This window comes from Bacillus rossius, chromosome 14 (assembly GCF_032445375.1).
Source record: "Bacillus rossius redtenbacheri isolate Brsri chromosome 14, Brsri_v3, whole genome shotgun sequence".
NCBI lineage: Eukaryota > Metazoa > Arthropoda > Insecta > Phasmatodea > Bacillidae > Bacillus > Bacillus rossius.
Window position 1 is genome coordinate 14251187 of NC_086341.1, and position 27963 is coordinate 14279149.

A 27963-nucleotide genomic window follows, 5' to 3' on the forward strand; every position below is an offset into this window, starting at 1 on the left:
CGAGAAACGACCCGCTCCTCAGTTCCTCCCATAACCTCAGTTGGAAAATTCAGTAAAGTTACAGATTTTTCAATGAAGAATTGACCTGAAATAAACAAATAGTTGCTAGTAATTTCAGGTAACTGAATCTTTGTAAAACAAAACTATGCCGTATTCCAACTTTCCAGTTCCTTTCTCCATTGTAAACAAGGTAAACAGGCAAGTGTAAGGAGGAAGGGTGTTCTTTCGAGTGACATAAACTTATTTTGAATGTTTTTGTTTGGCATACCTACCAAGCTTAATCTTGTGGGTTCATGTCCAATGAAAGTTGAATCAGTACCCATAAATTTACGAAGACAAACGTGAATTCACGAAGATCCCTGGATAATTTGTAATGTGTGCTCTTCGCAAATTTAGGGTGAACATTTTTAACGGAGCACTGAATCACCCGAACTCAGCAGTTTCCCAACCACCTTGGCATATCTCTGTTACACAGTCCTGTGGTTCAGCATGACATCTGCCTTCCCTTCTCTTGACCGGCACAGAACAACTTCGTAACTGGCCGCTCACAAACACACTGAGGTAGCTGTCAACTTTGAGAGCCCATGGAAGTCTATCTTATTTTGACTGCGACCTATTCCAGTTAATTCTGTTGAACCATGAAGGTACGAATGTCATTCAGAGTAAAGAATGTTTTGGTGTTACCACCCGTTCTGCCGCGTCATTTATCCAGGGGCGTAGGAACCGGGGGGGGGGGGGGGACAGGGGGGACGTGTTTCCCTGAACTTTTTGGGTGGAGGGGACTGTCCCCCCCAACTTTCTAGACCGTGATATTTTTATTTTATATAATTATTCTGCCCAACTTTATTTGTGATTTCTTCACTCATCAAATTTTATCTTAAGGAAACAATAATAATTTTAACATTGATGTATCCTATGGTTAGATACAAAAACTGCTTAAAAAGTGCTATTTTGCACTTTTAAAATCAAAATTTTCCGGTAGAGGACCCCCGGACCCCCCGTCTTAGTAAGAGGGGAATGAGTTTACATGATATAAAAATTATTATTTGTCCCTCCCAACTTTATGAACACAGCTACGCCAATGCATTTATCTTCCCATTCCTTCACATAAGTCTGGCGCTAACAGCGAGCTGCAACGGTCGTTTACTGTTCATAGGCTGACTTTTAAACGTGTGACAGAATTAAAGATCCCGCCTAGGTTCGTAGTGCAACATGCTTTTTGAATGCTGGGAAAAAAATCTGTTATATCGAAATCCAACTGAAGTTAGTGACAATGTGATGAATTAAGCTTCAGTTCGAAAATGTTACATCATGTTTAGTGGCAGGTGAACAAATATTCATGTTGAAGAATGCTCGAGTCGACCTTCAGTTGTGACTGAAGAATTCAAACCAAGGATTGAGGAGGAAAAAAAATTCAACAGAATAAACGTTTCACTATAGTTGAACTGAAGAGAACATTAATGACTGGTTCAACAAGTCAACGGTAACTGAGTATGCAGAAGGCATACACTATGATCAGTTATTAGATTTGTATGACGACTGTGCTGTAAAATTTTGTTTTATCATCTTAAATACAGATATCTAGATAAACAAATGTTCTTTAGTTTTAGAATGGCTCTCATGTGTCCAGGGGCGAAGCCAAGGGGGGGGGGGTTAGGGGTTCCAACCCCCCCCCCCTCCCTTAGCACCAAATCTTTAATTAATTTCTTATTCATCACTCAAACAAATTTCATATTAAAATTAATAAAATTTTTACCATTACAATATTTAAATTGAAGAACCGAAAACTGCTAAAATAGCACTATTATACACCTTAAAATCCAAATTTTCCCGGGGGAGGACCCCTGGACCCCCCGCTTTAATACAGGGGGGCCATGCTTCTTAACACCCCCCATACACAAATCCTGGCTACGCCACTGCATGTGTCTATGAATAGGATGTATTTTCTAAAGCTGAATTAACACTGGTTAGCAAAATAAACTGTAACTGTATCTAATGCTAGAAGTTGTTCAATAACTTGAAAGAAAATTTTTAGAAAAAATAGTAAAAAAAAAATTTGCCATCATACAGTGAGTATTGTTAACCGAAGATGTTAACATGAAAGTTAGGAAATTAGCATAAAACTTTATCATAAAAAAATGTTTTGTTTTCCAGATGGGAAAGTGGGATGAGGGACTGTTCTCGTTTTGACTTAGACTTAAATTATTAACATGACAAAGACTGCACTCAACCAAAAACCACGGAGTTTTGAATTGTCAGGAGATGGCACACTGTGACGTAGTTAAAAGTAACTTTTTTACCTCTCTATCGCCATATTGTAACGCCCAAATCATTGCGGACAACGTCTGATGATGGTTAGTAAAAACGATTTAGAATCAGTCTTTGCCATAAAATAGAGTCATTTAAATCTGTTTCAACAATGCAAACAATACACTTGAGTCAATGTTTTGAATCCAACATGGCGCAGGACATAGTAATCGAAAAGACCGGCTTCACCCGGTTTCCATGTATACATGGCCAGTAGACACTCCCTGCTGTAAACTCCGTGCGTTGAACAAACTATGTGAAAGAACGGGCACAGTTTGATATCCTGTACAGTCAGTAGCACAGTAAGTTCATGGCGGAGGGCTTAATTATGGTCATGCTGATTGCAGTATAGATTAAGTCTTTTCTTCTAGTTCCTGTTTATGAAATATTTGGTTTGGGTTGCTGTTTATTGCAGTTGATTTTCATACCAATACGTGTGCTGATGCCTGATACATATTTACGTATGTTGGTTAACAGGTTCTAAGAGTAAAGCATTAGACACATTATGTGTTATTATTTTTTTTTTTAAATTTTGCTGATGATTTTCATGTTTTAGATCAGTCAAAATATAATTATTTTATGCAAGCAAGCCTTAGAAATAACAAAATTCACACTTTTTTCTTTAAAATTTTTTACATATGTAAATGTCGTTTCTTTTGTTTTTTTATTTACTATCTGAAATGAATTTAATGCAAAAAAAAACCTTGCTATACCTTGAGGTAATAAACTTAAACTCAGATAGGAAAGGTCTTTCAAATTGATGTTTTTGTGAATTTTTTTTTCAAGTGCTTATGTATTTCACAGCAATCAGTTAACATAACTTTAATTTGAAAATTACATTATCATAAAATACATTACAAAGAGACTTCATGGTTATCTTGACGTGCAACAATTCTCAATATATTCTTGATATGGTTACAAGAACTTTTTAAGTACGGCATGACATCAGAGTACAGTAGGAGTCTGAGGTAAGAAAAAAAAATGGAAGATAACTCAAAAACTTGACGTCGTCCGGGCCTGCGGCCCCTTTGAGCCCGATATGACACCGCCCAACCACCGTTTCAGTTCAAACCTCCCGCTCGTGCGTGCGTGTGTGCGTGTGTGTCTAGCCCGGCAAGAGGGCGCTTAGCTGCAGTGCACCGCACCCCTAATTTGCTACGTTTTAATATTATTTGTAAACCCTTTTTGTTTTCATTCGTCTTTGCCCCAGTGTTGTGCAATTTACTTGTGTTTTCTGTAATTTAAATAGGTTACCTTAAATAACTATAGACGTTGCCCGGGCGGACCCGAACAGGCACGGACTTGGACGAGGATAGGAATGCTTTTATATGAATTATCATTAAATAAGTAAATAGTAACAAACTTTCCATTGTCAGTAATTTTTATATATTTTTAATGTTTATCTGTAATTTACTCAACTTTCGCCGGGGCACGGAGTCGTAGAATACAGTAACGGTAATTGTGTTGGCGCGAAGGGCGCCATGTTGCCACCTGCGAGCGATGAGCTCAGCCCAGTCCATCTTCATCACTGACCGAGAGCAGACGCGCCAGCACCCCGGGGACTTCAACCTTTGTTCTGCACTGACCAAGTAATTCTGTCTCGTTAAGTATTTCTGAATCTCTTTCGCTCGTCATCCTCGGGGCAGCTCTCGGCCAGCGGGCTGTTTAATTAATTAATTGTCTCAGTCGAGTTTTTTCATCACCGTGTAATAAGTATACTTTGCAGCATGGCCACGTGTGTGGACCATGCCCTCACCTAAACCGATTCGTGCCTCAGGCTTTTTAACCGTGTAATGTGTAACGTGTAACGGGCGTGTAGAGAGACGTGTTAGTGAAATTAAATCTGGAGAATAAATATAAAGTGAGTACTTATTTAATCACGTGGTGAGTGAGTCTAGGAGTGTGGCGTGCCCGACGCCTAGAGCGGGCCAGGTCTGGGTAGCTAGGATAGAAAGGGCTGGTAACTCGTCCCCACTTGGGCTACGTCACGCCCTGAGTGAGAGACTCCGCCGGGTCCACGTGCCCTTCCACGTGGTGGCGCCCATAGTTAACATCTCGAAATCACCGGCAATGCGCGATCAGCCCGCAAATGGCGCCCAAGAGCGTGGGGCGAGTTACATCTTCCGCGAAAACCAGACCTGTACGAGCGTGTGAGATAGGCGGTTGTTACGCGGAGCGCGCGGAACTAAAGTTCGCGCTGGAACTATTGTTCGCGCGGAGCGCATAGCGGGACTCTGGCGCGCCAGCCACGTGATCAGCCAAGCGCACGCTTCCAGGAATCCGCGCACAAACAACGGACTCCGAGCGCAGTAAGTAACACAGTGCTGATGTGTTCGTGAGGACTGTTCGCGTGTAGAGTACCACGTGCGTAGACATGTATCCGTATCCGGACGAGTGTATCGGGTGTTACTTTCCCTGCCCGAGTTGGGACTTGTATGGCAGGACCGCCGCCGGATATGAGTGTGGCTACTGTACGGAGTACCGCATACACGGCGTGACGAAGTGTGGAGCGAGGTCGTGTCCCGGAGGTAGTAGCGAGGGCTACCGCTGCCAGGAATGTGCCGGCCTGTGGCATCGTGGCTGTATCGGCGAGCGTGAATGGACAATACTGCGCAAGTTTTTTACCTTCACGTGCGCACGATGCACTGCCGACCTAGCCACCCAGGCGCAGTACGAGGCAGAGACGCCGAAAAAGACGCCGCTCACGTCGACGCCAACGCCGCTCACGCCGACGACGCCAACCACACCGAAAAAGACGCCGCTCACGCCGACGCCAACCACGCCGAAAAAGACGCCGCTCACTCAGACGCCAACGCCGCTCACGCCGACGACGCCGATCACGCCGACGCCTCTCACGCCGAAGCCAACCACGCCGAAAACGCCGACGCAGCCCGTGCCAAGGACGCCGCCCGTTGCCGGAACGTCACCGCCGCACCAAGCCGACTCCTCACGCACGACGCCGACTCCAGCACCACGAAGGTACGTCCTGACGTCACCCGCACCGCCACGTGTTACGTTACCGACGCCTACCGCTCTGACAAAGACGCCCGTCGTCCTGACGCCCACGCCCGTCGTCCCGACGCCGACGCCCGCCGTCCCGACACCCGCCGTGCCGACGCTCATCGACTTGACGTCTCCCGACACAAGTCCGATCCCGCCGCCGCCTGCCACACTGCGTTTCGTCGACCCGACGCCACTTATCCCGACGCCGACGCTCGCCGTCCCGACGCCGACAATTCCGCTTCCGCCACCTCCTGTCCTGGAGCCGCCAACCTCGGCACCTCTCGTCGACCTGACGTCTCCCGACGCTGGTCCAAACGCATCATCGCCAGCAAGACCTCGTTTCGCCGACCTGACGCCACTCATCCCGACTATGATGACGCTTGACTCGCCGAAGCCAACCGAGCGACGCCCGACAACGACCGTCCCACCGCAGTCTGCCACGCCGTCCAGCACCCGCCTCGTGTCGGAGACACCTCCCGACGCCGGAATGACCTCGCCACCGCACCGAACCGCCGTCCCGACGCCACCAAGGTCATTTCCGGCGAAACCCGCATCGTCTCCGCCACACGACTCGCCACGGACGCCACCAGACTCGACGCCGACGCTTCGTGTCACCCTGTCGCCACCACCTGGCTTCGACGTCATCATGCCGTCGTCACCGCCACCAGAGTGCGCAGTAGCAAACAGGACGCTTTGCGACACGATGTCCAGGGCCCTGACGCCGAGACGCCTGAGCGCCGCCCCGCCGCCTGGGTTCGCTCCTCTGTGCCCGCCCGGATTCGCCCCGCTGTGCCCGCCTGGCTTCGAAGCACAGCCAGTTGATCATGCCCGAGTGAGACAGACGCGCGCGACGCCGACACTGACGCCGCCTCCATGCCCACCTGACGCGACGCCCGGAACGACCGAGACGCCACGACGCCCGATTCCGACGCCGATCGCCGCAGTACCGGAACACCGGTCAAGTGCCCTGCCGCACGAGACGCCACCCAAATGTCGCAAGTTGGCAACATTGGGACGCCGCACCGTGAAGAATCGCCTGAGCTCCCTGCGTCCGCCTGTCGCGATGCAGGTCGACGCCACGACGCCGGGACGCCCGACCGTCCCACCACCGAACGTGACCACCACCCGGACTTCGACACCTGTCACCCGTCTGTCACGACGGGCCGCGAAGCGCCCGCCTGTCGGCGAGGCTGAGCCGGGCCGTGCCGAGCGCCGCCCGCGCTTGCTGCCCGCCTGCCACGAGCCGCCTGACCTTGGCCGCCGCCGCCCCTGCCGGCCGGCGCCCTGGCCACCGCCACGCTATCACACGCAGCAGCCGCCGCAGCCGCAGCTGACGCAGATTTGGGGCTCGGGACAACTGGTGGGTCACCACCCACAAGGTTAGTCAGCCAGCGCCCATTCTGTCCGTGTGTATCGTCCTCCATAGTGTAAATATTGCTCAACTGTCATTTTGTAAACATTGCTCGCCGCCATCATGTAAACATTGCTCGCCCTTCCATCGTGTAAACATTGCTTGTCCGTCCGTCATGTCAACATTGCCACCTGCCCGCACAAACATAAACATCAACATTGCCACGTGGGAGTGCGCGACGTAAACACCACAGGCAACGCCCCCCAACCATCTGTCAAACGGCGCTGTCATATCGGCCTACTTTCGGAGGGGGCAATTGACGTCGTCCGGGCCTGCGGCCCCTTTGAGCCCGATATGACACCGCCCAACCACCGTTTCAGTTCAAACCTCCCGCTCGTGCGTGCGTGTGTGCGTGTGTGTCTAGCCCGGCAAGAGGGCGCTTAGCTGCAGTGCACCGCACCCCTAATTTGCTACGTTTTAATATTATTTGTAAACCCTTTTTGTTTTCATTCGTCTTTGCCCCAGTGTTGTGCAATTTACTTGTGTTTTCTGTAATTTAAATAGGTTACCTTAAATAACTATAGACGTTGCCCGGGCGGACCCGAACAGGCACGGACTTGGACGAGGATAGGAATGCTTTTATATGAATTATCATTAAATAAGTAAATAGTAACAAACTTTCCATTGTCAGTAATTTTTATATATTTTTAATGTTTATCTGTAATTTACTCAACTTTCGCCGGGGCACGGAGTCGTAGAATACAGTAACGGTAATTGTGTTGGCGCGAAGGGCGCCATGTTGCCACCTGCGAGCGATGAGCTCAGCCCAGTCCATCTTCATCACTGACCGAGAGCAGACGCGCCAGCACCCCGGGGACTTCAACCTTTGTTCTGCACTGACCAAGTAATTCTGTCTCGTTAAGTATTTCTGAATCTCTTTCGCTCGTCATCCTCGGGGCAGCTCTCGGCCAGCGGGCTGTTTAATTAATTAATTGTCTCAGTCGAGTTTTTTCATCACCGTGTAATAAGTATACTTTGCAGCATGGCCACGTGTGTGGACCATGCCCTCACCTAAACCGATTCGTGCCTCAGGCTTTTTAACCGTGTAATGTGTAACGTGTAACGGGCGTGTAGAGAGACGTGTTAGTGAAATTAAATCTGGAGAATAAATATAAAGTGAGTACTTATTTAATCACGTGGTGAGTGAGTCTAGGAGTGTGGCGTGCCCGACGCCTAGAGCGGGCCAGGTCTGGGTAGCTAGGATAGAAAGGGCTGGTAACTCGTCCCCACTTGGGCTACGTCACGCCCTGAGTGAGAGACTCCGCCGGGTCCACGTGCCCTTCCACGTGGTGGCGCCCATAGTTAACATCTCGAAATCACCGGCAATGCGCGATCAGCCCGCAAACTCAACAACTTTTCTTTTTGTTCTGAGAAACAGCCACTGAACAGCAAATTGCATGTAATTGAAATAACACCTAATACAGTAGCGAATGTACAGACTGCTAAGGTTCGGGAGATCCCAACCAACAGGGAAAACTGTAGGCCGAAAAAACATTTCATGTACAAACATAACAAATGTTTTCGTGAATGGGCTTAATTCTGTTTGTACAGTCACAACATTAAAAAAAAAAAAAACACCTTCACTTTCTCGACAATCAGGCATGTGCTCCTTTAATACTCAAATTATATTTTTATGAGAGTTTTTAAGTACAGATGTTGATCAAAGAATTGCATAAGTGTACCATACTTTGTTTGTAGGTACAGGATTTATTCTATTTGTTTTTTTCCTGCATGTAGCCATGTAACATAATCCTCACCTACAGGATGCATAGTATCACAGTAAAACAAAGTCATGGGAACATCTGGGATCCCCGTATTGCCCCAGCCCCTAACAAAACATTGCTCGCCCACTGTCCAAGCAAACAACATATGCACACATAATAAGTTTACAGAACCAATTGATACAATTATTATACCTGTTTTATGTAGTCACTATATTCATTCAACACATCAGTGAGCACTTAAATACAATATACATATCTTTATATATATATATTCTTGACAAATATTTCATCTTCAGCTCAGCGGTTTTCGTATAAAGTCCTCTAACCAAATTAGAATTCAACATCAATTAATGTAAATATTTAACACTTTATTTTATTTTTCCAAATCTTAAATACAATAGCTGAGTGTTCTGTCTCTATCATGTCACCCTTTTTTTTTTAATAATGATGATAATACAAAGACTAGTTTAAAAATAGGAACATTGCAACTTCAGCAAATCAGCTAGCCAGCAATAAGCTGCTGTGGCGAAGTTTTCAAAGAGACCAGAGTAGATCAGTTCTCATCCAGGAGAGTTCTAGAAAAAAAAATCAGCACACTGATTTCTTCAAGTTCAATAAATAAAAAATACTTAATTTACAGATAATTACGAGATATGTGAATTGCTCCTAGACACATGATTTCCTCCACATGTGATTGTGATTCTCACATCAAGCCAGCCAGTGAGTTTTTGCGTCCAAATTAACGGTTAATGTTAAGGTGAAACACAGTTCCTCTTATTCTTTTTCGTGCTTGGTTTCGCAAGGTAAAAGGTCCGTATAGTTTTTTTTAGGGCCCCACCTACATGATCACAATTAAGGTGCGCAGAACTTCACGAGAACCCACGTGATTTCATAACTGATTCAAGAAATCCGAATGTTGTGCCCGTTTACGAAAAGCTTTCAAGAATAGTTGACGTCGGACCGGCAGTTCTGTCTCTCGGATTTCGTTTTCAAGCTGTAGGTATTTTTTTTTTTTTTTAGAGTGAAAATAGCCTGTATTCACTTTTTAAAAAATAAATTTCCAGATATGAAAATTTTCATTACAGATTCTTGAAGAACACCACAGGGACTTGGAACTGCAAGCAAACAAACATTCGTCTTCATTTTGTTTCAAAGCCGTAAAAACGTCAGGGTTCGCCGCGCCAAAAGTCCTATCAGTTTCACACTGCGCCTTAAAGAGGTGGACAACCGCACCAAGATTCACACCTGCCAACGTCGCACTTTTATCGTCGCGCCTCAACCCGAAACCGGTCAACCTTCCGGATAGGCGGATCCATACAGAGTTGCAGATATGGTGACAATGTATACGTATTTTTTTGTTGTTTAACACACGTAAAAGTAAACTAGTATTCATTGAAGAGATGTTTTTGGTCTGCTGGAAAGTGTATTTATTTCAAAATGAAACCGAAGAAAGTCAGGCCATAGTTTTTTTCTGAGCCGAACCACGACGTAGGAAGAAAAGGAAGCTGGTGGTGAGTTAGCGGGGGGTCGACGGCGGTGTCTTTCACGCCGCGAGGCCCTCCCCCCTCGGGGGTCCGTGCGAGTTGACGTGTGCCTGCGCGGGGGGAGGCGGCGATACGTCCATCCGCTCGTCTTCGGCGGGCTTGCTGCGCGCGTAGTGCAGGTCCCACGCGCCGCGCTCCTCCGACGGCTGCAGCTGCGGCGGGACAGCGGGAGGCGGGGAAGGCAGCGACGACGACGCCGGCTTGTCCGACAGCGGGGAGCCGTCCTGCGAGGACCTGGCGGCCACGTGGTGTTGTTGTTGTTGTTGTTGCAGCTGCTGGTGGTGTTGGTGGTGTTGGTGGTGAGGGAGGTGGTTCTCCGGCAGCAGGGGCTTGTCGCCGCCGTAGCCGCCGAAGGCCATCAGCGGGCCGTACTTGCCGACGGGCGGGCTGAGCCCTCGGCCGTTGTTGCTGCTGCTGACGCTCTGGATCACCGAGATCTCATTCAGCTGGCAACAGAAGACACGAGCCTCGCCTTGCTGGTCCGTCTCGCACGCCTGTGATGACCTCCCATTTCAAACCATGATTTTATATACCTACATACATTAATCACTGAACAACTTTTAGACCTTTTTTGACGTGACAACTTCTAATAAATCGATGAACGCCGGCTGCACGCACGAAAAAAGTGTCCCGTTACGCACATTGTCCCATTACGCTGTGTCCCGTTCCGCTCATTGTACGCTTGCGCCGCATCTATCTCTCTTCCACTCGATTGGAACAACCTTCGATTTGACTTTTTCGAGGCACATTCAACTTGAAACACTCCCATTCGTTTCCTACTTTTCCTATCATCGTCCTATCCTTAACAGAATAACACAGATTGGAAGAAGTTAAATAGCAAACATGTATAAAAGTTATAGTTAAAATAATCTCTTCGTTAAAGTAATAAACATATTTGAATTTATTAATGAGTGAAAATAAAAGTAAATTTATCAATTTAATTGTAGATTTCATTTCACTCCTTATTTGTATCCATACAAAATAGTGATAATTCAATAAAAATGATTCAATTTTATTCATAAAAGTATGTAATCATTTCACCAATGTTTTGTTAAGACGTCACGTTAAACTATCGTCCGTAAACCGACTTTACAGACAACCATTATTTTTAATCGTTTAACATTCACGAAATGAAAAAAAATATATACAGCGCATACTTTTTTGCATAATTAGCTGCCAAAGTCACATTTCTAACGTTTTTGGGTTGCACAAATTAGGAGAATTTAAATTATTTGCAGAACTGAAACTTTTTTAGGTTTTAACTGCAATGCCACTGGCTACTCATGATATGGTTTTCATTTCTATCACAAAAAAACTAATTTCACGTTTCTTGGCTGTCAAAATCGTAACAAATTTTGAGAAATTTGTTATGCCAGGTAAAATTAATTAATTTTTTCTGAAAGATATTCAAACCATTTTTTGAAGTAGCCAGTGGCATTGCAGTTAAACCTAAACAAAAGTTTTTTTTTTCTTTCGATAAATTAAATTCTCCTTATATGTACAACCCAAAAAACGTTAAAAATGTAACTTTGGCAGCTAATTATGCAAAAAGTATGCGCTGTATATATTTTTCATTTCGTGAAAGTTAAACAATTGACAAAGTCTACAAGTTTATCTGTAATTACCGTAAATATAAAATCTTGACCTGAAATGGGAGGCACCCCCTTAAAGGCGAACTAAAACATACATATCTCCATTACCGTGAAACTTGGGACATGGCGTCTATGGTAATAACTAGCCAACGACTTCCCATATCCCTCAAAAAATTGGGTTGTTCCTTCTACCAAACATGCTGTGTGTGTTTAAATGAGACTATTTCGTGAAATAAGTACACTAAGAAACATTTTATTGCCAAATTAAGTTAAATAATACACTATCTTTATGAAAAAACAAAACAGAATCTAAATAAATAAACTAGTAACACCGAAATCTCAAGTTTCGAAAACGATATCTAACTTAAAATGAAACCATAAAATCTTGTCTCTATGCATTATGTAAATATATCAGAGAGTGTGCAATTTTAAAAAAAATAGATTTCAATTGTGACAATGTGCCCCTATAGTGGGGTAAATTGTTACAATATGCAACTGAAATAATTATATTTAATGAACACACACAATTCAATTAGGCTACAAACAAATCAGGAAAAAAAATTTGCACAAGCTTAAAGCAACCTGGAACTAATAATATATAATAATTTTATTTCCCCCCTTTTTCTTTACACTCTGTTAACAATACTAAACTAATTAACCAGGAAATTTAGCACTCACGAAAGCAAAGCTTGTATGTGAGTGCATCCAGTCACTTCAAATCACATGCGGTATTTTGACTAATGTAAACATTTATAAATGTATAATAACTGAGAAATTAAATACATAAAAAATATAACCTAAGAAACCTTTACATTAGTTTTACAAAGATAAAAGTTAAAAAGAGAAATTTATTAAAATTCAATTTAATGTACGAACAGAAAAGTGGTTGTCTGTAAAGTCGGACGGACGATAGTTTAACGTGACAACGTCATAAAAAACATTGATGAAATGTAGGAAACGAATGGGAGCGTTCCAAGTTTAACGTGCTTCGAAAAAGTCAAATCGATGGTAGTTCCAATCGAGTGGAAGAGAGATAGATGCGGCTTCAAGCGTACGACGAGCGTAACGGGACACAGCGTAACGGGACACTTTTTATCGTGCGTGCAGCCGGCGTTCATCGATTTATTAGAAGTTGTCACGTCAAAAAAAAAAGGTACGTACAAATGTTAACATTGTTACGCGAATAAATGAAAATGCAATTGGATAAAGATGAAGATGAGGCCAATACAGTGTTTCAGGGGCACTACGCAACCCGCGTTAACTTCATAAGATTCAATGCTATTTTCATTTTGCTTATAACTAATTAACTAATATAGATTTCGAAATTAAGCTTGCTTGATATGTAAGACAACGATGCTCTTATCAAAGCCCCTTTCCTCAAAAACGTGCATAAATCATGGTTTTATACTAATCTTTACTAATATGCATAAGTGTATTGTCTAAGTTTGAACCATAATTTATGCACGTTTCTGAAGAAAGGGGCTTTGATAAGAGCATCGTTGTCTTACACATCAAGCAAGCATCATTTCGAAATCTGAATTAGTTAATTAGTTATAAGCAAATTGAAAATAGCATTGAATGTTATGAGGTTGACGCGGGTTGCGTAGTGCCCCTGAAACACTGGGGTGGCCTCCTAAGGGCTCTGTCTACCCGGGCACACATACGGTGTGCAGAGCTTCAGGAAAAACAACGCGATTTTAAAACTACTCAAGATATTCGAGTGGGGTCTGCTTACGAAAAGCATTTAAGAGTTCTCTGAGGACGGAAAAGTACTTTTTATTTCGCATTAAGTTTTTAAAATGTGTTTCTAGAAGAGTTGAAATGGCTAAAAACGCGTGTTTTCAGAGTAACTTTTAGGCGTAAAACAACCAGTACAGATTCTTGAAAGCACTTAAGGGACTTGCATTACACCTTTATCTTCATTTCCCCGCAATATAATGGTACGGTCACCGCTCAAATGTCACAGTTGTCCTGTGACGACGAGAAGACTGCGCGCCAGCTCAGAGGCAACACCGCGCTAGAAGCACCAGCGAGCGTCGCGCTTATCATCCCGCCTCACTAACACACATACACCCCTGACGAGGCGGGCCGCTTGAGGCGCTCACCTTCTGCTGCATGCCGTTGAGGAAGGGCGCCGGCAGGTAGGGGTAGAAGAGGTCCGGCCGCCGCTGCAGGAACTCCGAGTCCTTGGGCGTCATGGGGATGGGCGGCAGGTCCAGCGACATGCGGCGGCCGCGCCGCGACGCCCCGTTGCTCCACATGTGAGTGCCCATGTGCACCTGACAGCACACCGGCACACCCCCCAACTATTCGTGCGCACCGCGGCAAAAACTACAACCGCGACGACTACTCTAGGTGCACTGCCACGGCACTACGTGTGCAACATCCTCAACTCTATGTGTGGTGGGAGTGATTTCCGTGAACGGGACGGAAGTGTGTAACACAACGCCGCGTCTGCAACATCCTTTAACTCTGTGTGGGAGGGATTTCGTGAACGGAACGGAAGTGCGTAACACAACGCCACGTGTGCAACATCCTTAACTCTATGTGGGAGTGGTTTCGTGAACGGAACGGAAGTGTGTAACCCGCGGAAAAAAACAAAAAACAACGCCGCGTGTGCAACATCCTTAACTCTACGTGGGAGTGATTTCGTGAACGGAACGGAAGAGTGTAACCCACGGCAAAAAAAAAAAAAAAAAACCAACGCCGCGTGTACAACATCCTTAACTCTTATGTGGGAGTGATTTCGTGAACGGAACGGAAGAGTGTAACCCACGGCAAAAAAAAAAAAAAAACCAACGCCGCGTGTACAACATCCTTAACTCTTATGTGGGAGTGATTTCGTGAACGGAACGGAAGTGTGTAACCACAATGCTGCCACCTGTGACGGAGGATGGCGCCGAACTAAAGTTCATCAAAGCCAAAAGACAACTTTATAATGAATTTTTTTTTAACAAGACTGGAAGTATTTTAGTAAAATTCCTCGTCGGAAATCAGGTCCAAAGCCGTGTTTTAGTTAGTTTTTTTAGTATTTTTTAGTAGTTGTTTTAGTAGTTTTTCGTATTATTGGGGCCGTTTCGTTAGGTTCAAAATTTCGGCCTGCTTATCAAATGATTCAATAGTCTACGAAGCTGCTCCGGCAGCGAGTTCTAGCGGCGGGAGCGGAAACTACGTGTGATTCGCGTCCAGAAATTTATTTGAAAACACAGTTTGCGTCTATTTATCACGCTCGGTATTATTTTAAAGAATTCTACGTTAAATTTCGAGTCCGAGTTTCGTATTATACGTGTATTTGCAACATGAGAACACTTTTTTTTTTAATCGTTACCCGAGGTTAGATGTTACGCATCTCTGGCGGATACTGTAAGACTCACTCACTTTTTTTTAAAAAATTCCTTTCCAAAATAAGGTCTTATATCCGCCATTGCACACTTGCACACCTGTATAATCTTTGCTATTATTCATCACAAGGCATCTCACGTCTAGATCGTATAGGCTTCCGAGGCTTAGACACTAGCGACGTCTTGTAAAATCCAATCATTGAAAAAAATCGACTATATTTTCCATTGTTTTAATATAACATTACGCTCCAATTTATTTTGCTAGCATGAGTTAGTCTGTCTTTCAAACTCACAAAAGAAAAAAAACCGTTAGTTTTGTTACACACTTAGGAGCTATGCAAGAGCACGTTAATGAAAAACTTAGAAACTCTAATGCGTTAGCAAAACCATGCATGAAAGTTTGCGAAATTTTTGTCATAAATTGTGTGTTTACTTATTAAATTGCTTGCCAGTTCTTCTCACAGAAAAAGTAATACTTTTTTACAGCCAAATACTCGGCTTCTATTGGTCGCACGAGTAACGAAAAACGGAAGAGATGGGCATCGCCGAGCTGATGTTTACGTGATCCGTCTCCTTTTCAGTGCACTGTATACATTATTTTTTTGTAAACGGAACACAAAATTACATGCAAAACTACAGATATTTGTAAATTTGTACATTTACATGAAAACAATTTTATCACTACAAAATAGTGTTGGCAGTAGGCTATATTGGGCTCGGATTCTTACCCATGCATTTATGCTTTGTGCTGTCCCAGTAGTACCTCCAATAAAGTTATTTCTAAACCGTTCCCTGAATGGATATTCAGTATTAACTGCGCACACAAATAAGCACAATAAAACCAAATAAAGTCCAATTATTGAAAAATCGACTACATTTTCCATGGTTTTAATATAACATCATGCGCCAATTTTCGTTAGAAATATTCGGAATTATCTTGAAAAACGTATTTCACATATGCAAAACTAACCACAGCTATGTAATGAACAAAGTTACAATATCTCTCTTGCAGTATTAATGACTATTTATTGGCAACTGATTTCCAAAGAAATCTTTTGTAAAAGTACAGAAAATGTTTGTTTTTACGTGGGTCATTTTAAAGCTGGAGTCACAATGCCACGACGGGCCATACACGCTCAGTAGCCAATGAAACACAAGGTCGCTGTGACGTCACCCCGACAAAATACGCGCCCCCAAGGTCAACAAGGAATAGATTATATTTCTAATTCTAATCGTGTCGCGCTGCCCGACAAAAAGCAAAAAGGGAAGGAAACGGGTACGAAATCCTTACATAACTAAATTAAAAAAATTACATACACCAGCTTGGTAAATATTTACGCTGAAAAATGAAATTTCCTTTGATATTTGTGGCTTGCCTTCGTCTGTGTGTACAAACGGAAATAATCTTGTTTATGGTCAAGGTTACTTATGTAAATTTGATGAATATTTAATATAAGAGTGGACGAGTTCAGCGAAGAACTTTTAATTTATGAAGTTCAGGCTAGTGGCATTTTGTATGACATTGGGTTGAAGGACTACGTAAATCAGCCAACAAAAAAAGGAGGAGCGGGGTCTTAGATAGCATGTTCTTTTTCTCTTCTACGCTGTTTTTTTAACGCATTCTACACACTACATTTTGGCTCAGAAAGATTTTGACGACAGCCACAAAGGAGTTTGCCGTGTTTAGTGTTGTCGTGGTATTGTGACTCTACGCCAGCGGTTCCCAAACGGTGGGTCGCGACCCACTAGTGGGTCGCGAAAGGGTTAACAGGTGGGTCGCGACTCGATCCTAAAACCATTAGAAACCATCGAATAAACCATCAGAAAAGATAAGAAAAATCGAAACAAATCGAGTTGTGTGCAAACACATATCTATTGTTAAATAAACAACTGTCTTGCTACAAAGTGCTTATATTTTGTCAAACCATTTTTCAAATCAGAACACAAATTGTTTATCAATAATCAATCGGTATCTTCAAAAAAACACACATATATGTAGCAATATTTGATGGTAAATTATATAAACATAAGGAAGCGATACGATACAATAAGGTTTTTTACTCCACCATGGACCGATAGACCGAGGAGGTATACCTAAAAGGAAAGGTGCGTCGCCAGCAGAAAAAGTTTGGGAAGCACTGCTGTCGTGCTTTGTCGTGGCATTGCGACCCAGCTGTTTCCCTGGAACGGGGCGTGGACGGAAGATCGCGCGGGGGCGCGGAAGACTACCCTACTGGAAACCTACCATAATGAAAGTATTCCGCCTGGCCTCTTCGAAAAAAGGCGGGAAAGTACCATAACGGAAGACTGCCATAATTTAAAAGGACGAGACTGAATTCTGCCGTATTTTCCAGAATTCCGCCTCGTCCTTTGGAACTTACCGGCAGTCTTCCGTTACGGTACTTTTCCGCGTTTTTTCGAAGAGGCCAGGCGGAATACTGCCGTTATGGTAGGTTTCCAGTATGGTAGTATTTCCGTCAGGTGCGCAACAACTAAATTTCCAAAAGGGGGTGGGGGAGCAATAAACATTTTTATAAAGAATCATCGATCCCCCTAATTGAAGCGGGGGGTTCCTCCCCCGGGAAAATTTGTATTTCAAGGTTGAAAATGGTGCTATTTAAGCAGTTTTATTATCTAAAAATTGATTACACAGCACTTTCTTTGCCCCCCGTTTGCCCCCACTTCAAGGATTCAGAGAGGGGAGGGGGCAAAATACCCTTGCCACCCCCCCCCCCCCTGTTGTTGCGCCCTTGATTTCCGTCGCCCCGATCGCGCGAGGGGGGAGACAGTTACCTTCAGGTTGCCCTTGGTGGTGAAGGCCTTCTGGCATATGGTGCAGCGGAACGGCTTGTCCCCGGTGTGCGTGCGCATGTGGATCTGCAGCGCCGAGGACGAGGAGAAGTTCTTGTTGCACACGTGGCACAAGTGCTTGGCCATGCCTGCGAGGGGGAAACACAAGCACGCACGTTAGGTCCGGGGGGAAAAAAACACACACGCGGCTGTGAACACACCCGCTGCAACAAGTTCTCTGCCACGTCCAACACACGTGCAAACGGAAGTTATGAAGGGAGTGACGTCCAAAATTATTATGCTTCTGCCAATTCGTATATATATTTTTCGTGATTTTAAATAAACTCGGTTATACAGTGGCGTAGCCAGGATTTGTGTATGGGGAGGTGTTAAGAAGCATGCCCGCCCCCCTCCCCCCCGTATTAAAGCGGTGGGTCCGGGGGTTCTCCCCCGGGAAAATTTTTGGATTTCAGGTGTAAAATAGTCCTATTTTTAGCAGTTTTCGATACTTAAATTTAAATATTGTAATGGTGAAAAATTTTTATTAATTTTAATATGAATTTTGTTTGAGTGATGAATAAGAAATTAATTAAAGATTTGGTGCTAAGGGGTTGGGGGGCAGGGGTTTGAACCCCTAACACCCCCCCCCCCCCCTCCCAGGCTACGCCCCTGGCCACATCCAACACACGTGCAACGGTAGTAATGAAGGGAGTGACGTCCCAAATTATTATGCTTCTGCGAATTCGTATATATTTTTTTCTCGTGGTTTTAAATAAACTCGGTATATAACTATGGATGATTATTATTAAGACCTACAAATGATTTCACCAACTTAGCAAGTGTTTATTTGAAGATTCTGAGCAATTTTAAAAGCACGAACAAATAGTATGTGTAACTCTTTACTTAATTAAAATTTTGGCTTTCCACAAAACCTGGAGACCTGAGATTTTTAAAGTTCTGGGCATATTATAATTTTTTTTTTATTTACTCATGAATGGCATCCTAAAAATTTACACATACGAACTATTAATTCAAAATTTAATTGCACAGAATTTCATGTTCTCAACTCATACTTCAAATTTTTATGGATAATTTTTCAAACGAAAATGATACGTTTGCTACGCATTTAAATTTTCCAAAACAATTTGTAAAAAACGTTTCTACGGACTCATAGTAAATTTGCAATACAGTTTCACTACATGTTTGGAAAAAATAACAAAAAACCATTTTAGAGTGTGCGACAGGATAACCTTTCCAATCATGATACGTATGAAGTGAAGGGAAAACAATTAAATTGATCGGTTAAACTAAATAAAACTGAACTTCCTACATCACATGAGTTAGCATGCCATGCCAATACATCGACTTCAGGAAGTGTTAATTCCAGTCAACGGAAACACGTCCCAGCCGTTGTTATTAGTTAACTTCTGAATTGGTTAAGTTAATATTATGTTTATAAACTAATTTTAAGCGGTTTAGATTTGAAACATGCAAATATATTTTATGACAAAAAGGGGAAAGGGTATAAATTAACGAATTTCCTGAGAGATAAAGTGTTTGACATATATTCATTAATTTTGACCCAGCTAAGCTCTAGAGACTATTTATGCCATACACACACACACACACACAACCTTTTATGAAAGTAACCTCCAGCCGTTACGAGTCATGAGACATGTGAGATTTTATTCACATAAAATACAAAACTTTTCTTTCTCATTAAATATATTCTTACACTGATCAAGTACGTTTGTTAGTCTTGCTGACGAGACCATGATAACTGTACAACATAAACGAATGAAACTAATGCAAGCATCATAACATGTTTTAACTCACTCACTCAGTTGTTGTAAATATATGAAAAAAAGGGCAATAAAACTTGGTGAATCTCACCAATACAGCCAGACTTTGGTTAGGCGTAAGTTGGAACTAATTTCAACTAAAAGTAAATGATATTAAAATTGATTATTTTGTCTAGGATTATTAGATACGATACCTGTCAAAGAAAAGAGTCATGGTAAAATTATCCATTAAAAAGTAACGTTTGAAAGGTATATCGAGTAAAAATATAGGCATCGAAGGAAAAAGTATCGAAATAAAACTAATCGAAGGAAGAAAAAAAAATGGAAAGACAAATATTCGATGTGAAACAATTATCGAAAAAATACTCAATACTAAAAATTCGTAAGTAAAATACTCGATACCAAAAAAAATCACTCGATTCCAAAAAAAGAAAGAAAACTATTCGAAACCAAACAACTACAAAAAAGAAAATACTCGATGCTAAATAAATACGAAAACAAAATGCTCGATACCAAAAAAAAAAATTATCGGTATAAAACTACTCGATGCCAAAAAATAAGTAATTCGCTACAAAAAAATTATCGAAATAAAACTACTCAATGCTAAAAAAAAAATCGAAAGGAAAATACTCGATGCTAAAAAATTGAAAAGAAAATACTCGACAAGTATTTTTTCGAAGTATCGAAATAAACCAACTCGAAGTATCGAAAGAAAACTACTCGAAGTATCGAAATAAACCTACTCGAAGTATCGAAAGAAAACTACTCGAAGTATCGAAATAAACCTACTCGAAGTATCGAAAGAAAACTACTCGAAGTATCCAAATAAACGTACTCGAAGTATCGAAAGAAAACTACTCGAAGTATCCAAATAAACGTACTCGAAGTATCGAAAGAAAGCCACTCGTACCTGGCTGTCTCTTCGGCACGGGCAGGCCGCCCTCGCCCTCGGGGGGCGACCTCTTGACGCTGGGGTCGGGCTTGTCGTGCGGCGGCGGCGGCGGCGGCGGCGGGGGCGGCTGCTGCTGCTGGCCCCTCGCCTCGTCCACGTTGCTCGAGTCGTCGCTCATGCCCAGCGGCGGGCCGGGCTTGTTGGGCTCGAACAGGTGCGAGGGCATGTCCCGGATCTTGTGCGTCAGCATGTGCTGCTTCATGTTGCCCTGCGGAGCACACACACACACACACATGCTGTCACGTAGCTCGAGTCGCTTCTTCCTCGCCGAAGCATTGTACTCGATAACGTCCGATGACGGTTAGCGAGTACAGAAAAACCACTCGTATTTAAAACTGCTCGACGAAGTATCAGAGTGGGGTCTGTTTACAGAAAAAAAAAATTCAAGAACAAGCTAACTGTAGCCTATTGGTTAGAAGATTGGAAAGAGCTAAAAAAGCGTGTTTCAGGGAAATGATCAGGCATGGATTACGCCCGGTACGGATTGTTGAAAGCACTGGAGGGCCTTGCGTTACACCTTCATCTTCATTTCTCCGCCGCCTGATGCTGTGGTTACCGCTCATACTGCGCGCCAGTTCACAGCTGATAAACGCGCTAATCATCACGCCTCACTAACGAAGATGCAACCTTGACTAGGCGGGGCCCCCCTTGATCAAAGTCACTTCCACGATGCAAACACTACACTTCAGCCAATGTTTTGGGCTTCTCACCAGTATGGCGCAAGGAGGGGATAAAATAGGCTCCACCCAGCTACCGCGTGGTCAGGTAAAGTTGACCGCTCTCTCGGTGTTTGTCCGGGGACTGTAGGAAGACTTTTCCAGGAGGGGCTGCCGTACAAATAAAAGATGCAGTTTCGAAACATGACAGAAAATGAGACAGAGCTACACTGTAAAAAAAAATATAAATTCACACATTCAGTGTGAGTGTATTTTAACACTTTTCAAAGTGTAATTCTGAAAAAAAAAAAAAAAAAACACACACACACACGCACAGTTTGTGTAAAATTATTTGTGTAAAATTACCACTATTCCAGGCAACTTTTACACCAAATGCAGATTTATATTCTAAAAACTCAACATTGGTGCAAATACACTATACACAGTTTCCGTGTAAATTGCCGATGCTTCTGAAAACTTTACACCTACAATGTCCTTGTACAAGTACATCAACGCTTTGTGTTGTAATAATAATATACCAATCTGGTGTGTGTAATTTCTGTTTTTGTTCTTCCTGTATACAGCTTATTACCACTTGTTTTAAATACCATTATACTGTTATAGTAAATTTGCTTAGGGATTCCTGTTGAAAATACATTGACGTTCGATAATCCGACAAGTCCTGTTCGTTTATATTTTACTCTTAAATATCATCAATTTATTCAATATCATCAATTTATTAAGGTCTATTCATATAAATATGTACCAAATGATGTTTCCGAACTGAAAGCTGTCACATTTTGCTATAACATTTAGTAAACGAATGTGTCGAAAATTGTGATAAACTTGCAAGGATGGTCCTTAAATAATAGTAATTAAAGATAAATTTGAAAATTACCTATAATATTGGGTTATTATATTTTCGTGCCATTAATTTTAATTTAGGAAAAATTATAATTGAATGACACTGCTATAGGGGATACTGGAAAAGTTGGTAACGAACAGATAGAGTAAGCCCATACATATAATATTTTGCTGTCAACAATGAGATAAAATTTTACTTGCCAAAAGTCTTGTAATATCTTAAACATCCGAGAGAAATATGTTCTGAACTTCCTGAATTCTCCTGGACACAGAAACTATTTTTTGTTCCCTTCGCCAGATTTAATAAACCGTAGTAACTAACTTGTTTCTAACAACGCCACGATACAAGCATTGCATTTTGTGTTCTGTAGCAAATTTTGTCGCCAGATAGAATTGTGACTTGTTAGATATATGTTATTGGTAAAAATATATTTAAGGAATTGGATCATGAAAAAAAAAAGGGGGGGGGGAGGTATTTTTGCGCGGGAGTCAAACCGACACAAGTCATCTCCGGATAGGGTGCTTGTATGTTGTATACTAAGTTCTCTCATCCCCTTTCTTTATTCAAACAGAACCTTGCATTCGTTATTTTATAACGTGTACCTATGAATATGTTTTAAAAAACCAATTCCAAAAAAAATTGCTTTCAGTCTGGGTGACTGCAGACCGGAGCATGACATTTTCCCTAAATTAACAAACACTGGTGAATTTCCATGACTTTTCCAGGATTTCAAGTAAATTCCCCGATTTTCCCTGACCAATTCCAACTACCCTGATTTTTCCGTGATTTTCCCTGACTTTATTGAATATGGACATCATGTTCTATCTTTATTTTATGTCTTTACATCACGCAATCATGTCTCAGTTGATAACTGTTTTTTTTCTTTTCATTTCTTAAAATCAAACATTTTCAGTCAAATAACCAGCAATCTGTGTGTACATCGACATGCTCAACTCTACTGTAAAAAAAATCACATTTTACACAAAAATCTTAGCAATGGTTAAGTACGAAGCAACTACATAATTATCATACCATGCACATGCAATTCTAACAAAGCTAAGTGGGTGCTTTTGAATGCTATGCCAGCATTGGTAAGCCCCATTAACAAGTTTATAAACAAAATTGTTTAGTTTCTGTGAGATATTTTAGAGCAAAATCGTTGTTTTACAATTCGGCTACATTTTTTTTTTCACGGAAAATTATGCCATTAAGTAATTTTTTGCTGTATTTTAAATAACATATCAAATTTTCAGTATCACATATTTTTCATTCATGATTACATCCCATACAGCAAACAATGTATTAGATGTTTATAAAATGTTTGATCTGTGTGTGATATTTATAATGAAAAACAGTTTATTTGATGATATACTATATGTTGGTGCAAATCAGTATGTAAATATAGTTTACTTGTTTTAAAATTTTTATGTGAAATTGTGGGTTTGAATACAATGCTGTTGCAACTGAAACTGAACTTTCAGAACCAACTCGAAAGAATGGAATAAAAAGTTAAGGAGTTGGTACAATGTTGATAATCGAAGTAACCTGAGTAGCAAACCAATATTTTGACAGTAACACAATTTAAAGCAAATTCCTTGTTTCATGGTGGCATTTGAACGATTATTCATAGCGAGTTCTTTTCAAGCTATTAAATAAACATATAAAATTAATATTCATACAGTAACGGTTTTTTTTTGCTAAAAAAAAGAGTTTCTGCAACTTTAGAATAAAGACACACACTCCTCAGACTTACGCCTAATACACTAGAGACTAATACCGAACAGCTCAAAGATTTTTGTGTTAAAACCTGGCCCAGAATTAACAACGTGTGGTACAAACATTATGAAAACGAAAATACTTTTTTTCCCCTCTAAGAAACACCTTCTTTATGAACATTATACATATTTACGGGGGGGGGGGAGGAAATAAACCTCCAACGCTTCAAATTTCCTAAAAAGAAGTTAATAATGTTTGACACCAGATAATACAATGTATAATTTAATAATTTATGTGCAAAATATTTTTGTAGTCACGCATCTTGCCGCTAGGTTATTTTCCACACTCTCACCGTTGATTTGATGTCAGTATAGAGCTGTCCGGTATTACTGTAGTCTTTAAGTGTATTTGCTTACATTTCAAGCTTTAAAAAAAAATGCCGGGCGCGTGGCAAAAAAAAAAAAAAATACAAAGCGAAAATATATGTGCTAGATGGATAGCTTACAGGCTGAAAGCCACAACCACAAACCGAACAGTTCCGAAGTTTACCGAAGTTAAAGGTTAGGTTAGGTTCGGTAAGTGAAATAAATAATAGTTATTTTTTTTTTCTTTCCTGGAGGATAGGGTAGGTTATCGTAGCTAAAATGAAAGGTTGTTTATATTACGTTAGCGTCGACCGTAAAACACGGTGTTTTTATGACGAGCGATCGGCAAACTTCGGAGAACTCCGGAGCTGTTCGGATGTGGCTCTTGACCCTGTGAACTGTAGGCTTCCCGTGTGCACATATCGGTCGCTCAGCAAACATTACCACCTGACTGACAAATTTTCAACGAGACTGGCTGTTTTTTTTTGTTCCAACGCATCCACCAACACAATTTTTTTTACGGCAAATATTCTAGAGATAGCAGCAACATCACACGAAAAAAAAGGAACCGCTTAAATACACGAAGCATACTTACTTACTCCCGTAGGCTCCATGCTGAGGGTAAGTGTAGTTGGATACACCTTATTTTTAAAATAAAAAAATTAATAGCATTACACTGAACTAACACCACAGGTAATTGAAGTCCTGCGAAGCTACTGAAGTGGAAGAGCCTATGATGTAGCTACATTCTGTATTGCACAGACCCGAACAAGCCCGAATATCTACCTTCGGCCAACTTCGTCAGTTTTTTTTTGTTTATTAACTTTACAAAATTGTGGATGGTTGGTTATGTTAGGTTGGCATAGCTACATTAAAAAACAATACTGGCCAAATCATTTTAATGCCGACGTTGGCCGAAGGTAGAGATATTCGGGCCTTGTTCGGGTCTGTGCAATACAGAATGTACATCGTGGGCTCTTCCCACTGAAGTGTTAATCAAGCGACGGCGTGTGAACAAAAAACAAAAAAACAAAAGCAAGCAAGCAAGCATGCAAGCAAGCAAGTAAGTAACCCTTACCAACAAAGGGTGGTTCCAGTCAGAGGCGTATCCAGGGCTCCCTAGCAGCGGAAGCGGGGGGATCCTAGCCGTGTACTTCTTAGAGCCGCCGTTTTGTTTCCTACTGTCGTCATTGCGCTTTCTCGATCGTTTGGGCTTGGGAGGCGGCGGAGGCGGCGCCGGCGGCGGCGCCTGCGCGTCCCCGCCCCCGGGGAACCCTTGCTGGATACGCCACTGACCCCAGCGGTCACACACACAAGCATGGTTTGGTTGGGCATCGAGTGGATCTGTATAGCCCTGAAATTAATCAACAGAGAGAAAAAAAAAATGAATTAACAATAGCTTCCGTCGACATGTACAAGTGGAGCCGAGACACAGTTTTTTTTTTCTCAGTAAAACTTACCCCTGATTTGTTTTTAAACAAAAAAAAATTACATTTTCAGATTTTGAAACAGCTCAAATAACTCAGATAATCAACCAAAAAAAGTGAACGTAATGTATACTTAAAAAACAAGTGGCAGAATCGTACTATCGCAGTAACGTCGAGAAAACAATTTATGTAAATTTTAAAATTGGAAGATTAATATTGCTATTTATTCCCATAATTTCATTTCTTTAACTGACACATCAAAATCAACTCCTACACATTTCTTACACAACAAAGCATATAATTTATTTTAGCTATGTTGATTTTTTTTAGTTAAAAAAAATATATATGGAAGTATTTGTGCTGAATAATTTATGCTGAACACAGATCCAAAAATCAAAATGCTCCAAACCATGCTGTGTTATAAGAAACCATAGAAGTTGGTAATGATCAGCGTGTCACGTAACAAGTTAACAAGGTAATGCAACATCGAAACAAACAAGACGGGAGAAAGAATCATGCATGTAAATAAATAAATCACAACTGGCCTCTGCCGGCGACATTCGGTATACGTGAAGAATTTTTTCTCACTAACTCGACGCAATAACAAATGCGATGCCACTTTATTTTTGGTCTAGTTCCAGAGGCTAATTTCAGACGGAACAAATTCTTGTCGAGACAACCCCCCCGTCCCCCTTCTTAAATATTCATCCTGGATGATGCTATTTAACCAAGAATAACAAACTGAATTCTCATTCCAGCCGCCCCTCTTTCCCCCACCACATTTCGTTACAGTGTCTGAGTCAAAGAACATAACACAATTTTTAGCGATCTATCTTCTCACACGAAATTTGTTTTCACCCAAAAACAAGGGTTTTTTTTTTCTCTCTCCATGAACATTGCTCGCAATCTGATTCCACAAGTATTTAATTGAAAATTTGTAAATAAAAACAGGCTGCATATATGTACAATGTACTAGTAAATATACCAATATTAATTTGTTTTAATGTCTGTCTTCTGCATAGAATCAAAAAATAATTCGACAGCACATTATTTAGTTATTTTTATTAAGTAAGCATGATGATTAAGAGTTGAGGAATTTTTTTTGAACAACCTGTGGTGGCTTCGGAGCGACTTTTTGGAAGAGGCTGTCGCACTGAATATGCAAATGCAAGACAGTTACTTTAAATAAGTCAGAGGGCCGTGAAATATCTACAAAATTTATGGTCTCAGATATTTAACCTAAGTAATTTAATACAATTTTTGATAAAGGAAAATTTACACAAAATTTAAGCATTTTATATAGGTACCCTCAAAATATATATAATAAAATTCGGACTCGGCAGCGGCTTGTAAACAACATGTTTAATAAAGAAAACCATGCAAGGGTGCGGTTGAATTAACTTCAGGTTTGTATTACTCTGCTGTTGGGACACAAGAGGTTTCTGCTTGGCTCAAAGATTTTCACAAAATATTGAAACTACGAATGTTTACTTCATATAGGTATTAGACTACGAAATGGGTGTCTATTATAAAGTTGAAGTCACTCTGGTTCGAAAATTGTCAGCTTAATATAAACTCCTGATAATAATAGTAAAAAAAAAATTTCATCGCGAAGTGAGGATAGTTAAGGAGTTAGAATCCTAAAATAATTTACTTCTATTAATTCGTGTTCATTCAAATGATTTAAAATAAATTTATCTTATTTATATGTTTGTAAAAGGTTTTTTTTAAAAACTAAATAAGTCCTTATTTAAAGGTTTTTATTAGCTCAAATGCAAAATTTTATGCCAGTTCCCAGCATGTACTGAAAGCATGGAATCGTGAGGTAATCAGTTTGGCATTAACCGTTCGTATGTAATTAATTCATAAATCAATTACATTTTTTCCCAAAACTATGAAAAACTAAAGTTTCTAGGTTTTTGGTAAAACATATTTTTTTTATAGATTTATGAAGCTGTGGGAAGACTACATACCACGCGATTCCAAGCTGTCAATACATGCTAGGACCGGCGTAAAAATTTTGACTTTTAGTTAACAAATACTAATAAATAAGGACTTTAATAAACAATTGAATAGGGTTAGGTTGATTTTTTTTTTTAAATTATGAACAAACATATGACATATTATAAGAAAATTTATTTAGGATACTTATCGCCTTAAACCAAATTGTTAACAACGAATCGGCAAGGCATTTAATTATAACAAAAATACGTTTTCGATGTTCAGATCGTCGTTCTCATTTGGACTTCAATTATTGACCACGGCAAAGATATAGCAGGCACCCACTCCCTAGCTTCCTATCTCCATGCATTACTTGCCAAATTAAAAAAATATATATAGTGAATTTGAACTCTTTTCCACGTTCCAAGAGAAGATCCGAGCCTGGGCTCGCGCTCTTATAGCGTGTCTCATCCTTAGGTTGCAGCGCGCATTAAACTGTCTCTTTCCATCGCACGATTCTGCCATTA

General features: G+C 41.4%; 1 protein-coding gene across 1 annotated transcript in view; it reads right to left on the minus strand.

The window, feature by feature from the left end:
- Positions 1-8069: 8069 nt before the first annotated feature.
- The window catches only part of LOC134538670 (sal-like protein 3), a 370814-nt gene continuing 350920 nt past the window's right edge, over positions 8070-27963 (minus strand). The window contains exons 4-8 of the mRNA XM_063380089.1: positions 25147-25422; positions 20425-20674; positions 17716-17861; positions 13687-13860; positions 8070-10435 (exon numbers count right to left, since the gene is read on the minus strand). Coding sequence (XP_063236159.1) covers positions 9989-10435; positions 13687-13860; positions 17716-17861; positions 20425-20674; positions 25147-25422 — 1293 coding nt within the window. The 3' untranslated portion in view covers positions 8070-9988. The remainder of the gene's footprint in view (positions 10436-13686; positions 13861-17715; positions 17862-20424; positions 20675-25146; positions 25423-27963) is intronic.